This window comes from Notothenia rossii (assembly GCF_949606895.1).
Source record: "Notothenia rossii genome assembly, chromosome: 5".
NCBI classification, from domain to species: domain Eukaryota; kingdom Metazoa; phylum Chordata; class Actinopteri; order Perciformes; family Nototheniidae; genus Notothenia; species Notothenia rossii.
In genome coordinates this window covers 39,076,693-39,100,153 of record NC_136903.1, presented here as the reverse complement: position 1 = coordinate 39,100,153, position 23,461 = coordinate 39,076,693, and the positions used below count along the sequence as shown (strand labels likewise).

The following is a 23,461-nucleotide window of genomic DNA, read 5'->3' as shown; positions in this document are numbered from 1 at the left end:
CGGTAGAATCAAGACTTGTGAGGCCAACAGACTTAATAAGCCATCGGAGAAGGCAAGTGTTAGTATTTTTAGCAAATATACCATTTGAGATTTGAATGGGATCTATTCAACCATTATTTGTATACTTATGATGCTCACTTTACCAGGCAGAGTATGCAGTCCACCTCTTCTCGTTAATAATTTAAAGAAGGTTTGACAATTACATTTTTTGGACGGTTGTAGTGATCTTTGTATGTGTAAAAAGCCCAACTGAAAGAGACATGTACTTTGTACCTTCGCCTGGTAGAATGCCAGGGCATACGAGTGGAGTTACTGTCATTTATTTTGAAGATGCTGGGTAAAAGGACACTTTGTTTTGGATATGAATAAAAGACTGAGATGGCAGAGATGTATTTATTGTAGACGGTAGATAGATGGTTGATGAAACATCAGCAATTGATCTCTTGAAGCACATTATTAAACCCAGAAAATATAAATTCAGTTGAAAGATAAGAAGATACTAAATATAAGTCAGACTGTAAAAGGTAAATGGACTGCATTTATATAGCACTTTATCCACCTATTTACAGGTGTTTAAATTTACCAGTCGACATTCACCCATTCATACAGAGGCAGCGTTGCAATGCAAGTTGCCACCTGTTCAATGAAGCTAACATTCACACACCGTTGGCCAACTTGCCTGTGAACAAACCCACAACCTTGTGACTGAAAGATACCGCATTACCTCATAGTCGCCTGTGGGTATGACTTCATAAAAAGGAAATGTGTGTCTAGGAAAATGCATAAAACTAAAATTGATAATACATTTTGAAATTGTGACCATAATGTCAATATTTAGGTTGTGGGAAATGGCCTTAAATCTGCAACCATCTCTATATAGTCAAGGAAGATTTCCGCTAACCAATATTCTTTATATTAGGCATCAAATAAAAAGGTAAAACTGTTCCCGCTGTAGTGCCTCAGTATACTTTAAGAAGCACACATTGCTAGAGTGATTTAAGATCCAACATATTATTGTTAAAATACCAAAACAGCCTGATTTATTTCTGCTTGTTGCTTTAGCCTGAAACACAAAAAGCAACCATTGCACCTCACACTTCAGTCACATGCAGCGTTTCCGCCAGGGGGGCGTTTTGCCGTCATGGCGTCTTGCCATCCAAAGATATTAATAATTCGAGAGAAGATCGAGAGTTTTTATCGATTGAAATAACGAAAAGGAAAAAGGACAAGGACATCCCGCTGTTGGAGGGGCAAAGGAGTCTGGTGGGATTCTTTTTGGAGTATTGAAGATTGTTTCCCCGACATCGGCGGTGCCTGCTACGGGACAACACAAACATGCGCGATTTGGACGCGATGAGCGGTGCTAGTGGAGCACGCGCATTAGCTGCTAGCACCAGAGCCTCGCACCGGTATCCGTGTTAAACTGTGGTAACATGAAGAGCCGTTTGGGAGCCGAAACAGCCGGCGCTTTAAGAGAGCCGACCCAAATGATCCGGCTCACTAACGTAAAAAGACAGTATCTATAAGGGTGGACGCCCTCTCAGCCCTGGTCTGGCGGAAACACTGGTCACATGTCTCCACATCAGCTCAACAGATCCATCATTTCCTGCAGCCTGTTTGCTGCTCCCTCGTCTCACCGCATACTTTCACAAGGCCATTTAGTTATTTTAGGACCGGCCCTTTAAATCAAACTACAGCCCTCTTTCTCTAAAACAACAGAATCCAGCTTTCACAAGCCTTCAGAGAATCTGTCTGCTTTACAACTGAGAACATTATATATATATATATATATATATATATATATATATATATATATATATATATATATATATATAAAAACATGCACCGCAGCCGCTTGACATACTGAGCTTAATTGTGCACCCAGCGTGTTAAAGTGTGTGTTTGTACTGTAAGTGTCTGTGCATGTCATGTCAGCCATCTCAAAACCAAATCTACTATTTCCAGCGTTGCTCCGAAGAAAAACAGATTTGGAGGAAACCACAAAAATGCCATCAGTCTCAACACCATCATTTAAAAAGAAATCCGATCAGGGGGAACTCGAGTAAGCGACAAAGAATGAGAGATTGTTCTGGAGTATAAATACTCTGACCTGTCGACCCCCCTCGGCCCCTGGACCACAGCACCCCTAACAAACACTCACACACTGACTTCGACTTGCACCATGGATGCCCACGTAGCGCTCATGAGGTTCACAGGAGGTCGGAGATTCTTTTGACCAACCGATGGGAGCAAAATGTTCTAAATGTTTTCAGTCTCGCAAAAACAATCTCGCCCCATGCTGAAACTGAAGCATCAGCCACATCACCTGACCAGTTCTGAAATCCATCAGGACACAGTGCACAAGGACAGTCATACCATTCAATTTAGAGTTTTTTTGAATGAAGCAAAGATCTTCTGTTGTCTAACCGTGTCGATAATTTTGCTTAATAGCTGGTGATTTGGCACTTCATTACACTGAAGGTGAATTGGAATTTAGCTTGTGGTGCTAACAGCAATATAAAACTACATGACAGGAAATCATGTTTTAAGAAACTGTATCTCTGCATAGTACATTGACTCACTTTATACATTTTTCAGTAGAAGTATATCTGAAGACCCTCTTAAAAGCGTACTACTATATAGTGGTGCAGAACCACTGATTTAGATGGCACAACAATTGATATCACAATGTATCTGTTGATTCTCAGCTGGATTGTATCACTCCTCTTCCTAAACAGAAACACTTTCGCCTAACCAAAAGCAAATTAAAGAGTTGGCTTCAAGGAGTGTGTTGTGGATGTGTGTGGGTGATGCTTGTTTTGCAAACACCACAAGTCCTTCTACAAAAACATTTGACAAAAGTGCAGTTATGAACCAACTAAAGAGAAGATTATGTTTTTTCAACCGTTTAGCTATGTCCGTGTGTTGGGTTTCATGGGAACATTCTTGCCCTGCTACAAACCCCATCAGGCCCCTGGGAGAATGCAATGACTATTTTTCTTTGAGTCTCCTTGGTCACCTCTCATTAAGTCCTCAGACTCTCTCACTGCTTCTCTGTCCATCTCCTCCTGCATCCCTCCTCTTCCTCATGGCAGCATTGCTCATGTCCAACCCTCTATTTCCTTCTTTCCCTTTCTCCTTCACAACCATTCTCCCTTTTTACAGACCGTTTCTTTCCTCTCTGCTCCCCGCTGCTCCAGATGTAGTCTGCCCCCTTCTTATTTTGTCATGACCATACAAGGTTAAAACCAGGCCCTGTGGCCTTGCTGTCTCCCTCTTAGATCCTCCATCCTTATTCTTGCCCTGCTTTTCCTATGATATTCAACCCCTACCTCTTCTTCCTCTCTAGAAGACTCCATGACTTGCTTCCTATATTAATTCATCTATGTGTGCTTTAACCTCTGTTCCAACCAATGTTGCTACGAAGCCTAATATTAATTTGTATACACTTTATAGTGTACATTATTAGACTGGTTCTACCCGCGTTAAACCTTCTTTCTTCTCTATTGGTCAACTTACCTTTAAAGAGGCCCCTGTTTTGGGGGGTTTTCCCTCTCTTTTAGTGTGTTCTATAGGTTTTTGTGCATGTACATGGTGTCCATTGGGCTAAAAATCCCTGTGTTCCTTCAGGACGGAGTTTCTCTCCCACACTTAAGTTTTGAGTATCTCATTACTACACTGACCAGCGGGCTACATCTTCCACATGATGTGATTCCAAACACTTGTGTATATGTTTGTGAGAGCAGCAGGAATGTGGGACATGTTATGGAGAGGTCAGCCCGTCTTTGCCTGAGGCGAGATAACAAAGGTTGTGGGTCAGGTCTGCGGGGTGAACGTGTCGTTCAGACAAAGGTGGCGTCTGAAGAGTCAGGTAACAGACATGTTATATCCAGAAATGCATGTTTCCTAAATGTTCATAGATATCTCATGACAGATCATTGTCATGGCTGTGGTTAGGCAGGGAAGGTTGGGTATACTATTTTTGAAGAGTGGTGCAGTGATGACCCAGAAGTTAGCATTAAAAGGGCTCCCTCGTCAAAAGGCAATGGAATTTCCCATTGGATTTGAGTATATTGCAGAAAATAAGATTGGTGGTAAATACACGGCAAAGATATCTACAAGTTTTCTTTGGAAGGATAATCTCCACATATTAACACCACTTTTGATTTTTTAAGCATAAATGCAATCGGAAGAAGTAAAAAGTAAAAAAAAAAGTTTGGTTATAAATAAACATTACAGTCACATGACGTCACGTCACCACTGCTAAGCTAAAGGTGGCTAAATGTTCACATTTGTTAGCAACCGCTGTTTTTAGATAGCATAGAAGTTCAGAACTTTAACGTGTAGAGTTTTTCATGACGTATTTGAACAAAACGTTATCATTTCTTCAGCTTGTGTTAACCACAGACCGTATTCAGGCCCCTAACCAATAAGAAGTTGACTTCGGGAGGAGGGAAACTTATTCTGTAAAATGCTAACTCCTTTTCAGGTTAAGGACTCATTCCTGAACCACTTTATATAGGTCCCTTCTACTGCATGGAGAACATATACATTTACACATTATACAATACATGAAACAAATAACAACTGTCCATGTGCAAGTGTTGCAAACAACGGACTAGGCATTGAATCTGTGCTGCAGAAATGACATTGTTTATTTTCTGTGAGGTCATCACAGTGCATCAATAACTGCATTACTTAATCCGCCTGAACTGGGTCCTTCATATCAACAGTATATTGTTTCAGCCATTGTTTAGAAGTGTATTATGAGGATGTCTGTGTGTGGTGAAATATCGGAGCATTTGACCTTCTTACAGCCTTATCTGTATCGTGATGAAGCCTAACCTGAAAATCAGGTGAGACGCCCGATGTGAAGGTCCTTAAAGAGAAATAATAACCTGCACAGTCTTCTTGATGCGCTGCGAGGGCCCCGGGTAATCCTTGGAGTACAGGTCAGTCAGGAACAGAGAGTTGATAAGTGTCGACTTCCCCAGACCAGATTCCCCTGAGGACAAACACACAAATGTTACAATACATAAAAAGATCATGAATCTATTTATTTGTCAATTTTATGGCAGAGCCATGAAACATTTTTAGATGAGAAGATGAAGGCAGCCTGCTGGCCACATGTTATGTGCATGCATGAATAAGCTCAATAACAAGCAGGCACACAATAAAACATGCAAAACCTCATGCACACACTCACACACACACAGGGCCTGGAGCTGCAGCAGAGAACATACAGCAGAACCATTGTGTGTGTGTGTGAGGGAGAAGGTCAGGGGCTCGTGTGCCGGCTCGCAAAGCTCTCAGATGGAGGGAATAAAAGTTTCCTCTCCTGCTCCCTCTCTCCCTCACATCCCCATTTCTCTTCCTCCTTCCCTTTCACTAAACACTTCCTTAACATACAGTGAGCGAAAAAGCACACGTCCGATTGTCCGGGACGTGTTATTTACAATATCGGACAGGTACATCTTTCCATTGACGTGTCCGACGGGCAAGTGACGTTTTTCGCCCATATTTATTCACAACTTATTTATAAATTCAGCTTACAAAAGGCACAACTCATTTGCAAATTGTCCTTGTCCGCCATTGTTGTTTGCGACCGCTTTACGTTTCCTTCAAAGAGCCGGCTCTTCTAAGTGAACGCCCGCGAACAAGCCGTTTTTTTGTTTTGGTTAAGTAATACAAGACAGAATGATATGATGATCTCCGCGCTACGGGTGCTCCGTGCATGCATGCAGTGACATGTAATATCCAAGGATTAGAGACGGTTGGATGCTGCTGTTTTGAGCATTGCAATATATTTATATTCACTATGTTATTTATTTATGATTATCTGTAGGCTCAGCTGTTGCTGTTTTTCTTTCTTTAGTTAATACTGAAATAGAGCCCTGCTGTTTTGTTAGGGCTTTTTCTTTAAATACAATTTAAAAATGTTGATGGGGAAATGGTGTGTTCAGCTAACAAGGAAACAAATTGAAATACATTTTGTCAGAAAACAGTGGATTAAGGGCTTGAAAGGGGACCCTACCATTTAATGTATGTACTGATGGGCCTGAAAAGCGGCATGTAAAATCATTTTAGAAAAAGAAAAACAGGCATGTCCAGATTGGACAAGTGAAAAATGTATTCGGACAAGTAAATTGTCAAATTCACTTGTCCATGGACAAGTACTCTCTAAAAACCTTTTCTTCCACTGACATATAAATCTTCCTTTTACTCTGCTGTCTGTGCCAACTTTCCATTGTCTGCACCCATTCTGGTGTTAGGGATGCAGTAGTCACACAAACACACAGTAAACATTTACTTGACAAAGAGCGCAGTCTCCCCAAACACACACAGTCTCACACTCTCACACACAATGCTGTGATTAACGGCTGAGCATCTGGCTCGTGTCTCATGAAAGGCCTTGGAGGAGTGTTTGGTTGGAGGAAAGGACAGCTGCTTGTCTTAGAAAGACCTCAGATACACCATCACACAGCCTTTGAAAATCTGATGCCACCCCGACCCGATGTGACCAGAGTAGCTTACCAAACATTTACAAGACAAATATTAACGAGGAAGAGACATCAGAATCCCGCTTCATTTAGAACTACCGTTTTTACATTATTTAGGTTTTTAAGTATTTTAAAGTTGTGAAGGAAATTATTCTGGAGCATTGACTGAAGATGCTATACTGGAGGTGATGCCTTACAACACTTGAGGTTTCATTAAAAGGCTTGGGCAAGGAGAAGAGAATACAATATGCAGTCGCATTGTAAGCCACAATCTTTTCCCATGCATTTGTCTTGAAAAGGGCATGCAGTGAACTTCTTTATCCAAAGATAAGTCGATGGCCTCAGAGATCCTAGTCGAAACCTTTCGCATTGTCACTATCTCTGGTATGAGAGATCAAGGAGATACAAAGTCAGACAGCCCTGCCTTATCTCTTATCAAGTAGGGGCAGACAGCTCTACATGTTTAGGTTACTATATTGTGGATGAAATGTATCAAATTAAAAGTTTGAATATGCTTAAATTAGGGTTTATTGATTACAAATATATAATTCAGTTATTGACAATAATAATCTGTAATAAATTAGATACTAGTAGGCTATTAGTATTTTGGGGGAGATAAAACAAAGACATGGTGGTGTTGTGATAAAAGAAATGGTGAGAGAAAACAGAGGGTTTTTGACTTTATTATAACATTATTTTAAATTATTGCCAAGAATCGCGCTGTTTTTCAGACACTTAGCTAAGGCGTCGCCAAAGCAGCTGTGGCCCTCCCTCTGTGTAATGTGACACACAGCATATTATCCCTGCTCTCAGACTGCAGCTCTATCTGTTCCTACAGTGGAGACCCTGTCCACTATTTCCCACTCCGGTGTAACTTCAACAAACTGGTTCAGCAAAATGCCTTCCCTCTGTTTCACCACACCTAGAGCAAACTATGCAGGTGTGCCATTACAGTGAGGTAGTGATGGTTCCTACTGATGTCCAGATGTCTCCACTCAGTGCAAAATATGTAGCTCAGGCTGGCTAATTCGCTAATAGCCATGTAATTCATGGTATACATCCATGTTGGTGTTACAGGAGCATCTTTGGGACAAACTTGGTAATGTAATTAATTTGCGTTTTTTAATGGTTCATCAGGTTGGTTATTTATAAGGCTACAGTCAGTCGTGTCCATTGTTGGGGAAAACATTTACCAAGGCCTCTGCCTTTGACCCAGTTTATCACTCTCTCCTGTCGTCAGCGTTCGGGCATGCGACCTTGGGGAGCCAATTTCTCTCTTCCCTTGAGAATATTTTTGTCTAGAGCTAGATAAATACTTGAGATTTGGTGAGAGAGCTTCAGAATTGGTGAGGCAGGAGCCTTCTGGCTGCAGCACATGTCTTGGTCAATTCTCCCGGCATAACTTTCAATAAATCTTCGGTGTCTGCCATCAAGTCGAGCTCTCCCGTGTTCTCCTTGTGTTTCGAGTCGTTGCTCCAGAGGTTTCCTTAACATCCATGAGAAGCTTCTCTTTGGAAGGTTTTTACATAGATATTTGCTGATCATTTCCAGGGAACAAACTTTTAAATGTTGCCAGTGCACTTGCTACATTTTTCTTTCCATTCTGTGGATTCTCCATTTATCTTCTTCTAAGTCAGCCACCTGCTGGGGGAGAACATCCATTCATAACATCTGTGTATTCCATCAGCCCATAGCAGCGTGGATCCAACCCTGGTTTACCTTCTTAACTCCTCAGTGTGCCCGTGTGTTTGCTCAGTTATGGGTGATATTCTGTCCCAGTGAGAGTTAAATACACACTGTATCTCTGTGTATTCTACTGCCGCCCCACAAACTCAAACGTACATCGGACTGTTTGGAGTCAGAGGTCAAGCACGCACACACGTCCACACAAAGCTGTTTCATGATGAAATAGCACAGCTGTATGAAGCTCCTTCTCCTCAGTCATGAGAAGAGGGGAGGTTATCTAAACTGAGAGGGGGGGGGGCATCTGCTTCTCCTGTTAGCTTTGCTCTATTGGTAGGATAGTGTCAATGCAGACTCAACTTAACAAACAGCAGGAAGTGCAGAGGAAAGTTTAGCCGAACAGAGAGCGCACTCACATGCAGGCTGAAGATGCACCAGCCATTAAAAAGACGTAAACAGATGTGAGGGATTTAATGGTAAACTTGAACTATGGCTGCACAATTAATCGAAATGTATCTAAACCAAAATGTTGCCAAGTGCAATATCCAAATAGGAGGGGGAAATATTAGTTGCGAGAACATTTTTATTATTAATAATTGTTTCCAAATGATGCCCGTCCTGAAACATTTACCATAGCGACCTTGAAAATGATTATGCTAAACATGTTAGCAAAGTCAGTGAAATAAGAAATATTTGCATTGGTTTGTAGCGTGTTTCTGTCCAGCCAACAAATATAAGTCCAATATAACTCCCTTAAGCTTTGTACAGCTATCCAGCAACTTATAGAATAATATCTGTGTGTTTGGCTGCTGTATGATAGTGTTTGCTGTTTGTGTTTTACAGTGGGTTTGTCAATCAAGCCTCACCTCTTACTCGCACTTTTATCTATTGTTAACATAAAAATACTGATACGTGCAGCTTTAAAGGTCCCATGTCATGGCCATTTCTACTGATCATAATTCCATTGTTGAGGTCTGCTAGAATAGATTTATATTGTGCAATTTTCTAAAATCACATTGGTTTTCATACAGCATCTCTGTATAGTATGTGTACTCACTCTCTGTCCTAAACGGCTTGTTGGAGCTCCGGCCCCCCCCCCCTCCCTGTGAGCCCAGTGGCCGTCTGCGAGCCAGCGAGACACAGCCCGAAACACACACACACCCTCAGCCTGGTTGGGAGTTTGTGTGTGTGCTCACACACTCGCCGCTCACAGCCTCGCCGCATCCCGCCGACTCAGGTAAGAGAAATCGGCGGAGCTGCAGCTGAGAAAAGATAACCTATCGGTTCCGCGGACGTAGCGGCTCCACGGATTGGTCCATTTGCATCCCCCCGGAACCCCCTAGTATGGTTTAGTCACCATTTTCATAGCCCCACCAAAGATATTCTGGGGCAGCATAGACAGGTGTTATCTGTGTTAGAGTTTTACTCGCTACAGGGTGTACTTTGAGGGTTTTTGAATCTGCAGACCGTTTACATGCAGAAAAACCTTCATAACACACAAGGGGATGGGTAATAACCGGAAAAGCATGACATGGGACCTTTAAGATAAGAGCATTTTGGAGTAAGACTAATAGACGTCATTATTTGCTTATAATCTTTAAAAATGTATGAACAACTTTTCAAGATATGTTTCTATCCTTCAAATTATATCACTTGGGAAGCCAATTTCAAACAGATGGGACACAGATGCATCAGGAGTGATTTTACTTAAAAGTGGAAATTGACTGTCCACGGCTACGCACACACAAATGTGTTTTTGCTTTGAAAATGATAACTTTTGCTAAATGTAAAACTCCTAAAACCGAGATGTTTTAGCATAACCTGTTTAAGTTTGAGGGGTCATGTTGGGAGGAGCAGAAAAGGACAGCTTTGCAACTATAATGCAGGCACACGTGTGCCCAGTGAGCAAACATCTCAGTGGATTCTCAGCAGACATTATGTTGGCTGTCCTAACGAAACCAAACAGCTTTCACAAAAACTCATTCAGAAACTAAGAAGGCTGTGAAGAATCTGTGAGGATAACTTTGAACCCTATTCTAAAAGTTTACATTTGACAAATTAAAGTTCTGCAATGACATGGCTGTATTAGCTATAAATGACTGGTAGGTTTCTCTGACAGAGGCCCAGTGTTACAGATGCTCCCCCCCCCGCTTAGGGCAGGTTCGTCCCAATTAGCCTGCATAGTTCAGCTTTAATAAAATATTGGTTCCACATGACAAGTGGAAGCGCAGTGCCAGCTCTCTGTAAATAGACTAATGACCTAAACGTCAGAATTAGGGCTTCTGTGTTCAAGCATTAAAGCGGGACTATTGTTAATTTGACCAGTGGGAGATTGCATAATGTTTATAATACTGTCCGTTTTGTAATTACATTATAATTAAACCAGGTTCCCAAACTGAAAATGTGACAGCGGATTCAGGAAACACCACCTTCCTTTCCCCCTATTTTTGCTATATTCTGAAAGGCAAATCTGTGTTGAAATCGACCGGAGAGCAACAGGTGGGTCGCTCAGTCCTGACCAAAGTTGAATTAAAGAGCCCCTATTCTGCTTTTGGGGTTTTTCCCTTCCATGTATGACAACAGAGCCGGTCAGCTAACCAATCAGATCAGATCAGGCTCTGGTTTCAGACAGATGCTGAAAAGAGGTGCTGCAACCCAGTAGGGCTGTCCCGAATACCATTTTCCGGGCTCCGGATATTCGGTAGTAATCAGCAGCGAATATTCGAATATTCGGTGCGGAGAGATTTGTATTATTTTTTTATAACATTTTTTTTCAAAAAAGTTTCATAACACGCTCCGAATCCGAGACACCTGACAACACGCTGTTAAGCAGAAGCGCAGAAAGAGCATACTATTACGATTTATATTTATTTATTGTCTCAGTACTCGCAAACATTAAAACTAAATGTGTCCTCTGTAGAGTAACTGTAGGGTCTGCTGTATTGTTGAGGATGTTGATGGCTGGGATGCGTGGTGATGCACCTATGGACACAAGTTACTATTAGGCTGAGCTACTCAACTGTATGCCAATAATTGCCTTAGCCCCAGATGTTCCCACATTACTCCTATTATTTTCACTATTCGGATAAAATTAAAAAAACTAATATAAAAAAACAATTCGGTTGCTTGCTTGCAACTATTTTCCAAGCAAAGTAAGTACACGTTTTTATCATGTGTAACATTACTGTTTAAACGGCGGATAAAGCAGCTTGACAACAGCTAAACTAAGCTAGGCTACTACTTACAGCATCCAGGTGACTTTTCAGAGTTGTTGTGCCACCGTGGTAGGCCAGTTTCTTATTGCATATTTGCCACATATTCTTCTTGCCATCGTCCAATTTAAAATGGTCCCACACAGCTGAAGTCTTCGGCATTTTGTGGGTGAAACGACGAGGTAAAGCGTGCCGTTTGCGTTCGTGACTGAGTAACGCGATGTCAGGAGCACAGGCTGAGATTGTATATATTTACGCATTTTAACAGTGCAATTCAAAAGTATAAATATAGTAAAAGAATATGGCAAATCGCCTTTATTAATAGCATACATTTAGAAAAAAAAAACGAATATCCGAATAATGAAATTGAAACCCGAATAGTTGGCCAACGAACGAATATTCGAATAGTCGAATATTCGGGTACAGCCCTACAACCCAGGCAGTATGAGAACAATAAAGAGCTTTCTGAACATTAAAGAATGGAGACATGTCACAGTAGAGACACTACATACTGATATGAACCTGAACATGAGTATAATAGGGCCACTTTAACTACAATTGGTGGATTGGGAATCTGATTGGTTTACCAAAGCATACTCACGGTTTTGCACTAGCACATTAATGTACATACAGAATCAATATGTACATGTTGAAAGAGATATAGAAAGACGGACTGTGAGAGAGAGACAAACAAGCAAATAGAAATGGTCAGGGTGGGTTTCCCATGAAAGTCCTGACATTCCTCTGTCTCTTTCTCCCATTCTGTCTCTCCCTCTCCGCCCGAGGCAGCAGCTGGCCCCTCACATCCTGACAGGCCTACTAACTAGCACCTAACACAAACAAACACACACAGATCTAACAGCCATGTGTGAGGCCTGCACCAGAAAGCGTGAAATGAAACATCTGGGGAACATAAAGACAGAACAGCAGAGTGACAGACAGAAGGTGGATGTGTTTGCCTCACAACTAGACTGTTGGAAAATATCATTTTCTTTTGTTGGGGCTAAATGGGACTGGCTGAAACCGAGGGCAGAGGTCAGTGTTGTGGCAAAGAAAGGATCTTCAGGTCCGGCAGTGTCTATAGAAAATCCAGCCTGAACTGTGTCAGCATCCAACAGACACAACCCCACGTTCCTTTGACTAAATATGACAGAATCGGCACCATAGACTGTATATATAAATGGACGTAGTGTCCGTGACGTCACCCATAGGATTCTGCAGAGTTGTCGAGAAGCCCTTAGTAGGCGGAGTCGGCCACTAACGGCTTGACAGCGACATCAGAGTATAATCCCGCCTGCTCCAAATAAGGGCAAAGAGGCGGAGCCGACGCGGGACCTGCTGCCTCCGAACTGGAAGTAAACAGAGCTAGCTCAGGCTAAGAAGCTAAGCTAACATGAAATACATGCATACCAAGTTACTGCTAACAGTGTAGTTCCCCTATATAAACGTTACATTCATAATCAAATGAGACAATCTGCAAGAGAATTAGCTATATTTTGTATATCTATATTCTTAATGCTTGTCATTCAAACGTTAAGAAAAAACGGACTCCACCGCCCGGACCTAACGGAGCCGCAGTGGGCTAGCTCCGGGACGCCGGCTGGAGCTAGCCCCCTGCGGCTCCATTAGCTCCGGCGGCCACCACTGGGATAATTGGGTCCCCTATTAACATTTGCTCCCGTTTAGCATTATGGGCGTCATACAGATGGAGCACTGAATTTCGGACTCCAGCTTACAGCTTCCTGCCTACCACCAGCCAAAGACCAGTATAGAGGAATGTTAAGCCCTCCCACTATTTTCCAAGAGGGCGTTGCCAGATTTTCAATTTCAGGTTTTAACCAGGAGATGGCGCTTCATTCACAAATACAGAAAGACAAGTTTCATGGACTTTCAGTTGTGTTTTGAAGAGCATTTGAACACATCAATATTTTAGATCAACTAAAGTATATCTAATCTTGTAATTCAATAATATATACTCTTTATATATTAAATAATCATAATTATAATGTAAATGTTTACATTACACTTCTTTATTTGTTATGCTCATACTTTAACCTTTACAATCGTTTGCTTTAATATGCAGTATATTTTTGTGTTTGCTTCCTCCTGCTCCCTTTCGGACACATACTGTATGATTTATTATTATTATTAATATGAAGATATTATTAAGATAAGATAAGATGTTACTTTATTGATTGAACATTTTAGTTTAGAATGTGCTGTCCCACGGTAATTCAGAAGGCTCACAGGTCACATTCCGACCATTATTTAAAACAATAGGTGCTTTCACACCGTCTACAGTTTGATTTGTATAGAGGGAGCTCTGTCAGTTTTCGAATTACCCATTTGCTTTCGGGGAGCCCTATTTTTCAGAGCACATCCTGCTACTAAATATGTCACACGCACGCTCTGTTGACTGGCGCAGCAGCGCGGATGCGATCAATTGCTATAAAAACACTCTTCTACTAATACAGACGGTGTCACTATGCCGGCGGATGTGGCCGTTGTTGAAGCCTCTTCAGGCTCCGCATCGGCAGGCCTCTCCCTCGGTGTGGAGCTGTCAAACTCGACCCTAACGACGCTTACAGCCGGCCAACTAAAAGTTGTTTTCCGTTCACGTTGTCATTTTTAGACTCCTTCGCTTCTTTGCTTGTGAATCCAAAAGCTGTGACGCTTGGCTGTTTTCGTTTTGCCATATTTTTTTATTACACAGCCAGAGTTAAAAAAATATCAATATGAACATTTCAAATACCGCGCCGGCATCACCGCCATAATCATAGCAACGTAAGTAAGAATGCAGCGCCGCCACATACAGATGGCAACACCCAGACATATTCACAAATATAAAACAAATATTCAGAAACTGTAATGAACAATAACTATTATTTATTTCAAGAACTGTTATTTACAGAAACTCAACATTTCTAATCTGTGTGACACAAATATGCATGACTGTTTTGGGCTCCCCCTATTTATCTCAAAGTCAGCCTTCAGGGGAGCTCCCTCCCTCTTCGGGGGAGCCAAGCTCCTCCTAGCTCCCCCCCATTTCGAACAGTGTCTGTGGCTGAATGGCCAGCGATTAGGTGCGGCGCATTTGTCATAGGTGATCAGAGCTAACTGCCTGCCGTCAGATTTCATTTAAAAAACAGATCTGATTTTAAGACTATTTCTGCGCTCATAAAGAATGATAAGAATAAGAATAATGCGTATTGAACTGGTTTCATTAATTAGTGAGTTTATTTAACACTAGAACCGCCAATCGGGTCAATTTGTGTGATGTGTGTTGTGTGTGTGCAATGTAACTTTTTTTCAATAAAATATTAAAGTCTCCCAGTCCCTGACTTTTCCTGAAAGTGTGTTATGTAGCACCCTGTGTTGTTAAAAATTGCATTCTAATAGTGGGATTTGACAGGTTTAGGTAGGCCTATACAAAAACCTCTGGCGGTTCTAGTGTTAAGGTAATTAGGTACAGTAGAAGCCCTTTTTTATCAGTAACGAATTTAGCAGTTGAACATAAAAGTCAACTAACTGAGGGTCACTTGCAATGACAGTGTTGTGTCTAACTGTAAGCTTGTCACTCAGAGTAACCTACCGTTAATTTAGCTGCTGGAGAAGAAAGATCAAGGGGGGAGAGAGCTGTGGTTGATGGGCCATTAGTTGTGTAAATACACAGCTGAGAGCTGCCGTTTCATTCAGACTGTTTAAAAAACTGTAACAACGGACTATTTTTCTTAGCGGATGCATGTCAATTTAAATCAATACATACAACTATTTTTTAAATCAATACATACAACTATTTTTTAAATCAATAAAAACATTTTCTAAATCCATAAAAGCATTTCAATTAATATTGGGAGTCATGTCGTTACTTTGTTGAGAATTTGGCCGTGTAATAAGCGGGATAATTTGCAGCGACTTGTTCCTTATGGGGAAAATAACACCCGTCATGTGTGTGTAGTAGAGGTGTGTGTGGTTAAAACACTTTCATGAAGTGAAGGAATTTCCTTCTATAAAACAGCTGTGGGCAGCAGTGAGTGTCACGGACATGAATTCATAGATCAAGGCAGACTGGTGCACACACTCTCCTGTCCTGCCAGGCGACACGCCCGTTCTAAGCCGTGTCCCTCACTCCTCACATCCCAAGCATCCCCACAAGTGTATTATGTTGTTACATCGTTTCAGATGTTATGTTTCAGTTGTGCTCTGTCTATGTTCAGTGATGCAAACTTGTCACCTTTCGGCGAAATTTGCCGTTTTGAATCCAAAATAAGTCGTTTGTGTGATTCATGTAGATCTGCAATACAAATATTTTTGGGGTATGGGGGGGGCTGGGACCCGGAGTAATCTGCGGCCGTGAGCTGTTATGTGCCATCATGACACGCATGGTGTTCTTTTTTAATATATTATAATGAAGTACGAGCTGTGTGCTCGAGTCTTCCTGCCTGTCGGCTCTGCTCATGGATGTATAATAAGGCTCTGCTGCTCCGACATGATGGTCTAGCTTCAGCAGCTACATTACCTACGGGTGCGTTCGTTAATATTAACTGTGCGTCCGGAGTCACTGTGGCACAGACTGGACCGCTGGTGAACAGCTGTTAGAACGGGCTGTTCAGGTGTTCAGAGCAGAGCTCCCTGTCGGAGCGGCAGAGCGTGAGGTGAACTGAAAAGTTTTTCTGTGGCAATATTATTTAAGGAATCGTTGAGCTAGCTAGCTAGCATACATTGTCACTATCTGCTAACGTTAGCTTTAGCCTTCTATTTCTAATAGTTTTTTTCATAGGCTATAAACAGAGGTGGTATAAGTATATATATTGTACTTGAGTAAAAGTAGAAGTACTCAGATCTTGTACTTGAGTAAAAGTAATAGTCCCAGAGTGTAGGAATACTCTGTTACAGTAAAAGTCCTGCATTCAAAAATGTTCCTCAAGTAAAAGTAGAAAAGTATTATCATCAAAATATAGTGAAAGTAGCGACAGTAAAAGTAGTCATTGTGCAGATTGGCCCATTTCAGAATAATAGATATGTTTTATAATGAAGTGTTCTCAAAGCTGCTAAAGGTGCAGCTAGTTTGAATGACTTTGTATACTGCAGGGTAGCTTGTGGATTTACTCCAGGTGGAACTAAAGTCTGATTTAACACTTGATTATATTTCACTTAATTAATCCAGATCTGTGAAGTAACTAAAGGTATTAAATACATGTAGTGGAGTCAAAGTACACCATGTACCTCTGAACTGTAGTGGAGTAGAAGAACAAAGTAGCAAAACATTGAAATACTTAAATAAAGTACAAGTTTCTCAAAATTGTGCCCAATTATAGTACTTGTTGAGTTTATGAACTTCTTTATGGGGAAAATAACACCCTTCATCCAGATGAGGATCCCTCCGCTACACTTTGGGATCCTGATCGACCGACGAAACTCCATTAAAATATACATATTTTTGGTGAATTACTGAGTTTAGGCACGTTAATAACATTTTAATGAAGTTGAATACAGTATATTCATATGTGTCAGTGATTTCATGTCAATTCGGCGAACATAAACATAAATGATCGTGGTGAAGATGATGATTAAATTAGGATTAAAAATCGAGAGCCGGGCTGCATTTCCTCCCGTTCGTTTTTTTCGAATAACAAAATTATTTTGTTAAATAACAACATGTTGATGTTTTGTAAATGATTACATGTCTGTTATTTAGCACAGAGTATGATATCCCTGACATATGGATCTGAACAAAGTTCCGCTGTACATCCAGCGTACTGTATCTGACTTTATTTCACATGAGCTCCAGTGTGGAACCCCACTGCACCTCCTGGTGGATCAATGATCCATTGCAGCTGGCTTCATTATAATTACATTTATCTATCACGGGGGCGGTCTCAAGTCAAGCTGGAGGTTTTCCCTTGAGCGAGGGTAGATCACGTACCAATCACGGCCCTCGCGTTTCAAACTGTCCGAAATGAATCGCTCCATCTGTAGCCATAGACTATAAAAGTCTTACCCAAGGCTGAATCATAAACTAAAATGTATATGTAGGTATAAAAGGTTACGTCCTTAGCTGGCTAATAAGTAACAAGCTAAGCTACCAAGCACACAAACACCTGCGAACGGGGTTAAAATGTATAATATTATCATTTTAGACTTCTTGGAAGTTGTGTTAGTACATTCAAGCGCACAGCATGATATTTTAATTGTCTGGTATTTATAACAATATTCCCTAAAAGGCACCATCATCACCACGAACACAGCTAAAGCTAAAGGGTCAAGTACAGTACTATGAATAACTAACGTTGTAGCCTCTATGGTTGTAGCCTAGCAGAGTGGACAAGTTGCTGTGATTTGACAGTGAGGCATATACATGTCCATCAAAGGGACCACGCCCTAATTTATGCAAAAAACTTTAAGACCTAATATAAATAAAAGGGTCGTGTTAGAAAACAATTCACTCACAGATTCATAAGCATGAAGGTGGAATCTAACTATATCGATAATAATATTTATTGCATCCATGGGTAGAAACATGTTTTTTTCTACTGTAAAGTTGGGCATTTTAACATGGGGGTCTATGGAAATTGCTCCTTTCTGCAGTCAGTCCCTAGCGGCCCATGCATGAACTGCAGTGTGTGGCACTTCCGTATTGGCGTACCGGCTGTTCCCCAGAGTTTGCCGCTTGATCGGCACGTGCTGGGTCACAGTATACATGTGCATCTCAAAATAGAGATGGAGCCAACCGGAGCACAGCAGAGAGAAAAGGAGGGGAAGACTTGCCTGCAGTGGCCTGACTGATCACGCATGAATGAATGAACACAGAGAGAGAGAGAGAGAGAGAGAGAGAGAGAGAGAGAGAGAGAGAGAGAGAGAGAGAGAGAGAGAGAGAGAGAGAGCGTGTTGTCAAGAGGAAACAAGGAGTATTTGTGAAGTACATTTTAAAACATGCTGCTCTCCAGCAATGGAGAATGACTGAACAAGAGGCATTACCCTCGTTCTGTTACTTTAAGCTGGTTTAAAGTAACAGAGTAGATTTATTTAAGTACAATTTTGAGGGACTAATACAAAACCAAAAACGAATGTTTGTACTTGCACTACAATTACTAAACTGTGTAGTTTAGTAATTCTAATACTAAAAAGGTATTTATTTAATACCTTTAGTTACTTTCCAGATCTGGATGAATGATGTGAAATATAATCAAGTGTTAAATCAGACTTTAGTTCCACCTGGAGTAAATCCACCTGCAGTATACAAAGTCATTCAAACTAGCTGCACCTTTACCAGCTTTGAGAACACTTTCATGATCAATCATTATAAAACATATCATATATATTATTCTGAAATGGACCAATCTGCACTATCACTACTTTAAGTATATTTTGATGTTAATACTTTTATTTACTTTTATTTGACGACTTTTACCTTAAAACAGAGTATTCCTACACTCTGGTACTTCTACTTTTACTCAAGTACAAGATCTGAGTATTTCTGAGAAAGACATATTTTTGGGCAACCAGTGCCTTTATTGAAGGGAGAGTGTTGAAAGGGGGAGACAGAGGGGATGACTGGCGGCAAATGGTCCCAGGCAGGATTTGAAACCGGGTCCTCAGCATGAGGTCGGACTTACTACTTGGAAACTCGGAGATACAGAGATCTTCATTTGAATGGTGTCTCAGCATATGAACATTAAGAGTGCACTTTGATAATATAATTTTTTAGCTCTTCTTTATTATTTGTGTCGCATTAAATCAACTGTACACATGGTACTGCTCATATTCTATCTGTGGATATGTTGCTACGATCTTTGTATTCACAAAATACAATATAAAGCGTAACTATTAACTGGCATTGCTAACCCGAGGTGACTGCAAAAACTCTCAACAAGGTGAACAGCTTTCCTGAGAGCCATCTTTTCCCCACTTGAAACAGTCAGCTCGGAAGTGACGTCACTCCCAGTTCAGACCTCCTTGAACCCTGATGTTATTTAATCTCATATTGCACATATTGATGTTAATTTAAATATGGTATTTTAGTTATGTTTAAGTTTGTTCTAAAAATGTAACCCCATTTTCGTTGAGATACATAAAGCATTTCTAATTCTGATTGACTTTAACAATTGTGTGGGAAAACCGATGAGGGAGGACAGCTCTCAGGAATATTTGAGGATATCTTATCATCTCTTAAAGCTTTTGAACGCACCACTTCAAGGTCATGCAGACTGCAGCAGGACTGTTTCCTAAAATAAGTTTTGTGAGAAAGTGAGGGTATTTACATAATCCGTTCGATGATATTAAAGACTTAACCTCTGTTCTATGAGCAGGTCTTGAGAGTATGGCACTGTTCAGCAACTTAACACTTGAAATTAGTGTTGAGAGAAGTGAAAATACAAATAGATATTTCCACATGAGGCAACTCTGTCTTGTATGTAAAAGCTTCAGCAGCTTCTCTGTAACTAACAAGCAGTGTTGGGCAGGTTACTTCCAAAATGTAATACAGTACATATTACTTATTTTCACACGGCATCTATTGCACGTCTGTCCGTCCTGGGAGAGGGATCCCTCCTCTGTTGCTCTCCCTGAGGTTTCTCCCATGTTCCCCTTTAAACTGTGGGGTTTTCTCTGGAAGTTTTTCCTTGTACCATGTGAGGGTCTAAGGACAGAGGGTGTCGTATTGTCATACTGATATTCTGTAGAAAATGTTGAAGTCAACTGAGACAAATGTAACATTTGTGATATTGGGCTATATAAATAAACATTGATTGATTGATTGATATTACTGTCTTTTTTATGTAATAAGTTACATTACAATATTACTGTCTCTGAAATGTAATGAGTTACACTACTTTTATATTACTTTTGAGTTACTTTTAGCAAAATAACCGCAAAAATAATGGCTAGGTATTTTAAATGCTAAAATGTAGTTTAGTGCAGCAACAGTGTAGGCCCTTAAGGCTCAGGGTTTCCCACACATAGACTTTACTTGGGCGGCCCCAGGTATATTAACGGCTGCCCAAGTATATATATATATATATATTTTTTTTTTTATTCGTCTGCAACCACAATGCCATCTGCGATCGATTAACTTGTGGACAATGATCCCTCGCTCTACGCCTCCTGTACCCAGTCCCGGACTGGCCATCGGGAGGACCGGGGGGTTTCCCGGTGGCCTGGCCTGTTAAGTGGCCTGCCTCACACAGGGTGACTGGCTGTCTACATGATGTGGCCTGCCGACATGGCCACTGTCATACAGATCATAAATCAAAGCCCTTGATTGGTCTCTGTGTGTCATTGAAGCTCGGGATAACCTCAGCTCAGGTGAGTTAAAGGACTCTGAGTGTTTAGATAGTTAACTTGGTCTAAGTTCTCAGTGGGTCTCAAACGGTTTGGTCACCATTTATATAAACACATAGAGCCCTGACACACTCACAACTATAAATTAACCAAAAATAAAGAAATAAACAAGTTTCAATAATATAATATATTAAAAAAAATTATATTGGAAATGGTATGTTATTGGTCAGGGGCGGACTGGGACTACAAATCATCCCGGGAAACTTGATCGGCCGACTGGCCCAACTTGGTACCGCTAGTCAATTGTCAACGGGAGGGGGGGTGGGGGGGGGGGGGGTGCTAGTGAATTGTCCGACCGGCCCACTTCGGTACCGGGAAAACTCCCAGTATTCCCAATGGCCAGTCCGCCCCTGTTTATGGCCATGATTTTAATGCATTTAAATCCAACATTACAGGGGGACCCCCCTACAGGATTTGAGGTCCACTCCCACTTAAAATCACATGGATAGGTTCCTAAATACATTTACATTTTTTTTTTTTAAATAGTAACCCATTTCCATATGTTTATTTGTGGGTAGTAGATTTAAACTATAGGGCTATCACTATGGGCCCTGCCTGTACCTGTTCGCTCTGCCATCGCATGAAGGGTCTGCTAACAAGCGACCAACAGAAAGGTTAATGTTAATGTTGTTGCAAGTCACAAAGGCACGGTACCTCAACCCCTCCCCCCCCCCCCCGCTACCACCACTCTCCCAAGTATATTTCAGATCTGTGGGAAACACTGAGGCTACTAACAACTTGTATTACACGGCTTAGTTGAATACTCGATTCTGATTGGTCAATTCAGAACACGTATTGTTAATACAGTAGTACAGACTGCTGTCAGGGACTATAATGGCCGTTGCTAAGGAGGATCAAGAAAGAGAAAGGAAAAGAGATTGAAAGATGGAGCGCTGGACATCAGATAAATCATCAGAAGAAGAAGGCAGACAGGAAGTAAACACTAACAGGAACACGATGTGGACTCTGCAGTGTTTAATAGGGATGTAACGATACCAAAAACTCACGGTACGATAATATCGCGATAAAAAGTCCACGGTACGATATTTATCGCGATATTGAAAAATAAAAGGAAAAAAAATGTGAATTGTTTTGTCTTGATTCAATAATAAATCTGATTTGTACAGCATTTTAGTAGGGTAGTAGTATTTTAAAGTGTCAACAATATAATAATCAGACCCGGCAATAGAATAAATCAAGTTTCACTTTAGTTTTTCAAGTAACTCAACTCTAACTCACTCACTCAGCATCATCAAGGTTATCTTTTAGGAATATGAGCATGTCCACTTTTCCAGGTAGAAGCTGGGATGTTTGGGCGTTTATAATATCCCCTGCTGTGGAAAAAACTCTCTTGCTTGGTACTGATGTTGCTGGGACAGAGAGATATGCTTTGGCCATGGTTGACAGCAGTGGGTAAAACTGTGCATTGTCTCTCCACCACTTCAAAATCAATACAGTTTTTGCCAAGAAGGTGAGTCTTATTGACAGGGCGAGATATAAATATACTGTCGGTAATTGTCAATGTCTCTAGGTATGTGTAGCCAGTCCTTTTGTGTTATCTGTTGTTTGATGTTCATGTTGTAACCTACTTGCTGCCATGTTGGACAGGTCTTCCTTGAAAAAGAGATCGATTATCTCAATGGGACCATCTGGTTGAATAAAGGTTTAAACATTTTTTTTAATTTAAAAAAATAAATAAAATACAAATATTTAAAAGAAATGTTGTCAGTCTCACGACGGTATTGAGACATTTATTTACCACGATATTGCGACATTCGATATATCATTACATCCCTAGTGTTTAAGGACTTGTTAGTGGATCAGAAACTGTTAACAGAGTTGGCCAGTGCTGCCGTAAAGTTGTTGTTGTCGCAGTTCTAGCCGTTGGTGCGCTGTGGAACAGAGTTTTTTTTTCTTAGCGGAAGATATACGATAATTTTAAGTCAATAAAATAATTTCATTAGTAATTTCGTAGTGTTAATTTCGTTGACTAAAACTATGACGAAATATGTTCTTCAACAACCTTTTTTTCCATGACGAAAACGAGACGATGACGAGACGGCACCGATAGCAGTAAACAATAACTGCCAGGGCTCGACATTAAGGACTGCCCGATGGCCCGGGGCCATCTAGTATTTAGCTCGGGCAATGAAGCCTCACCTGCAGGTTGCCCGATCGGGCAATGAAGCCTCACCTGCTGGTTGCCCGATCGGGCAATGAAGCCTCACCTGCTGGTTGCCCGATCGGGCAATGAAGCCTCACCTGCTGGTTGCCCGATCGGGCAATCTATTATGCCAGTATCATGCAGCTCGCGGATCCAGTAATGAGTGACCCGACAGTAAAATTAAACATATCTATAACTAGTTTAGGTAGTTTGAGAGGTAATTAAAATAGCTACGAGTGATATTCTAACCTGAAGTGTGAGTTTTGTTCCGCTCACCGCTGCATGTGATTATGCAGAGCTGCGTGTCGACTTGTCAGCAGCAGTTGATCTCTCTCTCCCATCAGATTAGACTTCACTCGCGTTTATGTCCATATCGATCAGATCCAGCTAGTTCTAGCTAATGATATGACTACCTGCTTATTAAAAGACACCTAAACAATAAGTGTCACTATGCAACCGGGTGAGGCCACAAAGTATAGCGCAGCATTATGCATTTGTTTACATGCCCACCGGAACCCCGAGGCATTACCAACAGATCAACGCACAATCAACCCAGACAGGAC

At 41.1% G+C, this 23,461-nt stretch overlaps 1 protein-coding gene across 2 annotated transcripts in view; it reads right to left on the bottom strand.

Annotated features, from left to right (window-relative positions):
* Positions 1-23,461, bottom strand: part of LOC307041950 (septin-7-like) — an 86,139-nt gene that overhangs the window by 27,102 nt on the left and 35,576 nt on the right. For both annotated transcript variants that reach the window (XM_079685565.1, XM_079685564.1), the window contains exon 3: positions 4,899-5,005. In XM_079685565.1, the coding sequence (XP_079541691.1) occupies positions 4,899-5,005 (107 nt within the window). The remainder of the gene's footprint in view (positions 1-4,898; positions 5,006-23,461) is intronic.